This window comes from Oncorhynchus mykiss, chromosome 18, assembly GCF_057628025.1.
Source record: "Oncorhynchus mykiss isolate SJ-2025 chromosome 18, ASM5762802v1, whole genome shotgun sequence".
NCBI lineage: Eukaryota > Metazoa > Chordata > Actinopteri > Salmoniformes > Salmonidae > Oncorhynchus > Oncorhynchus mykiss.
In genome coordinates, this window is record NC_143039.1 from 79,847,615 (window position 1) to 79,853,614 (window position 6,000).

General features: G+C 50.4%; 1 protein-coding gene across 1 annotated transcript in view; it reads left to right on the forward strand.

Moving 5' to 3' along the window:
* The window catches only part of LOC110518582 (CUB and sushi domain-containing protein 2), a 552,259-nt gene that overhangs the window by 527,077 nt on the left and 19,182 nt on the right, over positions 1-6,000 (forward strand). Inside the window, 3 exon segments of the mRNA XM_036953653.2 lie at positions 2,489-2,562; positions 4,718-4,829; positions 5,788-5,967. Coding sequence (XP_036809548.2) covers positions 2,489-2,562; positions 4,718-4,829; positions 5,788-5,967 — 366 coding nt within the window.

The window sequence follows — 6,000 nt, forward strand, 5'->3', positions numbered from 1 at the left end:
CCAGGCATTCAGAATGGGTCCTACTAACTCTTAGTAACCAACTCAGACCAGGCTGTCAGAATGGGTCCTATCAGTAACCAACTCAGTCCAGGCACTAAGAATGGGTCCTACTAGATCTCAGTAACCAACTCAGACCAGTCACTCAGAACGGGTCCAAATAACTCTCAGTAACCAACTCAGTCCAGGCACTAAGAATGGGTCCTACTAGATCTCAGTAACCAACTCAGACCAGGCACTCAGAATGGGTCCTACTAGATCTCAGTAAACAACTCAGACCAAGCACTCAGAATGGGTCCTACTAGATCTCAGTAACCAACTCAGACCAAGCACTCAGAATGGGTCCTACTAGATCTCAGTAACCAACTCAGACCAGGCACTCAGAATGGGTCCTACTAGATCTCAGTAACCAACTCAGACCAGGCACTCAGAATGGGTCCTACTAGATCTCAGTAACCAACTCAGACCAGGCACTCAAAATGGGTCCTACTAACTCTCAGTAACCAACTCAGACCAGGCACTCAGAATGGGTCCTATCAGTAACCAACTCAGACTAGGCACTAAAAATGGGTCCTATCGGTAACCAACTCAGACCAGGCGCTCAGAATGGGTCCAACTAACTCTCAGTAAACAACTCAGACCAGGCACTGAGAATGGGTCCAACTAACTCTCAGTAACCAACTCAGACCAGGCTGTCAGAATGGGTCCAACTAACTCTCAGTAAACAACTCAGACCAGGCACTCAGAATGGGTCCAACTAACTCTCAGTAAACAACTCAGACCAGGCACTGAGAATGGGTCCAACTAACTCTCAGTAACCAACTCAGACCAGGCTGTCAGAATGGGTCCTACTAACTCTCATTAACCAACTCAGACCAGGCACTCAGAATGGGTCCTATCTGTAACCAACTCAGACCAGGCACTCAGAATGGGTCCTATCAGTAACCAACTCAGACCAGGCACTAAAAATGGGTCCTATCGGTAACCAACTCAGACCAGGTGCTCAGAATGGGTGCAACTAACTCTCAGTTAACAACTCAGACCAGGCACTGAGAATGGGTCCAACTAACTCTCAGTAACCAACTCAGACCAGGCTGTCAGAATGGGTCCAACTAACTCTCAGTAAACAACTCAGACCAGGCACTCAGAATGGGTCCAAATAACTCTCAGTAACCAACTCAGACCAGGCTGTCAGAATGGGTCCAACTAACTCTCAGTAACCAACTCAGACCAGGCACTCAGAATGGGTCCTATCAGTAACCAACTAAGACCAGGCACTCGGAATGGGTCCTGTCAGTAACCAACTTAGACCAGGTACTCAGAATGGGTCCTATCAGTAACCAACTCAGACCAGGCACTCAGAATGGGTCCAACTAACTCTCAGTAACCAACTCAGACCAAGCACTCAGAATGGGTCCTACTAGATCTCAGTAACCAACTCAGACCAGGCACTCAGAATGGGTCCTACTAGATCTCAGTAAACAACTCAGACCAAGCACTCAGAATGGGTCCTACTAGATCTCAGTAACCAACTCAGATCAAGCACTCAGAATGGGTCCTACTAGATCTCAGTAACCAACTCAGACCAGGCACTCAGAATGGGTCCTACTAGATCTCAGTAACCAACTCAGACCAGGCACTCAGAATGGGTCCTACTAGATCTCAGTAACCAACTCAGACCAGGCGCTCAGAATGGGTCCTACTAACTCTCAGTAACCAACTCAGACCAGGCACTCAGAATGGGTCGTATCAGTAACCAACTCAGACCAGGCACTCAGAATGGGTCCTACTAACTCTCAGTAACCAACTCAGACCAGGCACTCAGAATGGGTCCTATCAGTAACCAACTCAGATCAGGCTGTCAGAATGGGTCCAACTAACTCTCAGTAACCAACTCAGACCAGGCTGTCAGAATGGGTCCAACTAACTCTCAGTAACCATCTCAGACCAGGCACTCAGAATGGGTCCTAGCAGTAACCAACTCAGACCAGGCTGTCAGAATTGGTCCAACTAACTTTCAGTAACCAACTCAGACCAGGCTGTCAGAATGGGTCCTACTAGATCTCAGTAAACAACTCAGACCAAGCACTCAGAATGGGTCCTACTAGATCTCAGTAACCAACTCAGATCAAGCACTCAGAATGGGTCCTACTAGATCTCAGTAACCAACTCAGACCAGGCACTCAGAATGTGTCCTATCAGTAACCAACTCAGACCAGGCACTCAGAATGGGTCCTACTAGATCTCAGTAACCAACTCAGACCAGGCACTCAGAATGGGTCCTACTAGATCTCAGTAACCAACTCAGACCAGGCACTCAGAATGGGTCCTACTAGATCTCAGTAACCAACTCAGACCAGGCACTAAGCCATCCCATACCAGAACAATGTATTTTAGAGTGTTTTCGGTTCCAGCATTATGAAGCGTTTACATGATACCACTAAATGTAAGTAGTAATTTCTATAGTGTTATTATTACGTGTCTGTTTCAGATCCCAGTCACACCACCTGCGGAGATCCTGGAACCCCCCTGTTTGGAAACCAGAACAACACCCAAGGCTACCAGGTTACAATACTGTGGGGATGTGGTACAGCATGTTACCAGGTTACAATACTGTGGGGATGTGGGACAGCTTGTTACCAGGTTACAATACTGTGAGGATGTGGGACAGCATGCTACCAGGTTACAATACTGTGGGGATGTGGGACAGCATGCTACCAGGTTACAATACTGTGGGGATGTGGGACAGCATGCTACCAGGTTACAATACTGTGGAGATGTGGGACAGCATGCTACCAGGTTACAATACTGTGGGGATGTGGGACAGCATGCTACCAGGTTACAATACTGTGGGGATGTGGGACAGCATGCTACCAGGTTACAATACTGTGGGGATGTGGGACAGCATGCTACCAGGTTACAATATGGTGTGTGTGTGTCTGTCTCTAACCCTGAGGTGTGTATCTGTCTCTGAGGTGTGTATCTGTCTCTAAACCTGAGGTGTGTGTCTGTCTCTAACCCGGAGGTGTGTGTCTGTCTCTAACCCGGAGGTGTGTGTCTGTCTCTAACCCTGAGGTGTGTGTCTGTCTCTAACCCTGAGGTGTGTATCTGTCCCTGAGGTGTGTATCTGTCTCTAACCCTGAGGTGTGTGTCTGTCTCTAACCCTGAGGTGTGTGTCTGTCCCTGAGGTGTGTGCCTGTCTCTAACCCTGAGGTGTGTATCTGTCTCTAACCCTGAGATGTGTGTCTGTCTCTAACCCTGAGGTGTGTGTCTGTCTCTAACCCTGAGGTGTGTATCTGTCCCTGAGGTGTGTGTCTGTCTCTAACCCTGAGGTGTGTATCTGTCTCTAACCCTGAGGTGTGTATCTGTCCCTGAGGTGTGTGTCTGTCTCTAACCCTGAGGTGTGTATCTGTCCCTGAGGTGTGTGCCTGTCTCTAACCCTGAGGTGTGTATCTGTCTCTAACCCTGAGATGTGTGTCTGTCTCTAACCCTGAGGTGTGTGTCTGTCTCTAACCCTGAGGTGTGTGTCTGTCCCAGAGGTGTGTGTCTGTCTCTAACCCTGATGTGTGTATCTCTCTCTAACCCTGAGGTGTGTATCTGTCCCTGAGGTGTGTGTCTGTCTCTAACCCTGAGGTGTGTGTCTGTCCCTGAGGTGTGTGTCTGTCTCTAACCCTGAGGTGTGTGTCTATCTCTAACCCTGAGGTGTGTGTCTGTCTCTAACCCTGAGGTGTGTGTCTGTCTCTAACCCTGAGGTGTGTGTCTGTCTCTAACCCTGAGGTGTGTGTCTGTCTCTAACCCTGAGGTGTGTGTCTGTCCCTGAGGTGTGTGTCTGTCTCTACCCTGAGGTGTGTATCTGTCTCTGAGGTGTGTGTCTGTCTCTAACCCTGAGGTGTGTATCTGTCTCTAACCCTGAGGTGTGTGTCTGTCTCTAACCCTTATGTGTGTATCTCTCTCTAACCCTGAGGTGTGTATCTGTCCCTGAGGTGTGTGTCTGTCTCTAACCCTGAGGTGTGTGTCTGTCCCTGAGGTGTGTGTCTGTCTCTAACCCTGAGGTGTGTGTCTGTCTCTAACCCTGAGGTGTGTGTCTGTCTCTAACCCTGAGGTGTGTGTCTGTCTCTAACCCTGAGGTGTGTGTCTGTCTCTAACCCTGAGGTGTGTGTCTGTCCCTGAGGTGTGTGTCTGTCTCTACCCTGAGGTGTGTATCTGTCTCTGAGGTGTGTGTCTGTCTCTAACCCTGAGGTGTGTATCTGTCTCTAACCCTGAGGTGTGTGTCTGTCTCTACCCTGAGGTGTGTATCTGTCTCTGAGGTGTGTGTCTGTCTCTAACCCTGAGGTGTGTATCTGTCTCTGAGGTGTGTGTCTGTCTCTAACCCTGAGGTGTGTGTCTGTCTCTAACCCTGAGGTGTGTGTCTGTCTCTAACCCTGAGGTGTGTGTCTGTCTCTAACCCTGAGGTGTGTGTCTGTCTCTAACCCTGAGGTGTGTATCTGTCTCTAACCCTGAGGTGTGTGTCTGTCTCTAACCCTGAGGTGTGTGTCTGTCTCTAACCCTGAGTTGTGTGTCTGTCTCTAACCCTGAGGTGTGTGTCTGTCTCTAACCCTGAGGTGTGTGTCTGTCTCTAACCCTGAGGTGTGTATCTGTCTCTAACCCTGAGGTGTGTGTCTGTCTCTAACCCTGAGGTGTGTGTCTGTCTCTAACCCTGAGGTGTGTCTCCACCCTACAGATCAGCAGTACAGTATTGTTCAGCTGTAGGAAGGGCTACCTGCTACAAGGCTCCACAACACGTACCTGTCTACCCAACCTGACCTGGAATGGCTTCCAACCAGAGTGTATAGGTACGTATACACACACACACCTGTCTACCCAACCTGACATGGAGTGTATAGGTAAGTATACACACACACACCTGTCTACCCAACCTGACATGGAGTGTATAGGTAAGTATACACACACACACCTGTCTACCCAACCTGACATGGAGTGTTTAGGTAAGTATACACACCTGACTTAACGTGCATCTTGGATGTAGAGACATGTAGTATTGTTTAATGTCCTGTCTCCTTCTGCTTTTTATTTCTTAACATCCTTATTTTGTGTCTAGAACATTAATTTTTCTGTCTTCTAAATACATCCACCCTCCCTCCCTCCCTCCCTCCCTCCCTCCCTCCCTCCCTCCCTCCCTCCCTCCCTCCCCTCTTCTAAATCCACCTCTCCTCCCCCTTCATCTATCCTCCCCTCTTCTAAATCCACCTCTCCTCCCCCTCCACCTTTCCTCCCCTCTTCTAAATCCAACTCTGTCCTCCCTCCATCTATCCTCCCCTCTTCTAAATCCATCTCTGTCCTCCCTCCATCTATCCCCCCTCTTCTAAATCCACCTCTCCTCCCCCTCCATCTATCCTCCCCTCTTCTAAATCCCCCTCTCCTCCCCTTCCATCCATCCTCCCCTCTTCTAAATCCACCTCTCCTCCCCCTCCATCTATCCTCCCCTCTTCTAAACCCATCCCCCCCTCCCCATCCCTCCCTCCCCCCTCTCTCTCTCTCTCTCTCTCTCTCTCTCTCCTCCCCCTCCCTCTCTCTCTCTCTCCTCCCCCCTCCCTCTCTCTTTCTCTCCTCCCCCCTCCCTCTCTGTCTCTCTCCTCTCCCTCCCCATCCCTCCCCCCACTCCCCCCCTCCCTCTCTCTCCTCTCCCCCCCACCCCCCTCCCTCCCTCCCTCCCCTCTCCCCCCTACCTCCCTCTCCCCTCCCCACTCCCCCCCCCTCTCTCTCCTCTCCCTCCCCCCTCTCTCTCTCCAGCCCACCACTGTAGCCAGCCAGAGATGCCCACCCAGGTGGATGTGTCTGCCATAGAGTTGCCGTCTCTAGGTTACACCCTGATCTACACCTGTCAGCCAGGGTTATACCTGGCCGAGGGGTCAGAACACAGAACCTGCCGGGGCGACGGGAGCTGGACCGGGAAGCAACCTGTCTGTGCTAGTACGAGTAACACACACCTGGACAGTAGACAAT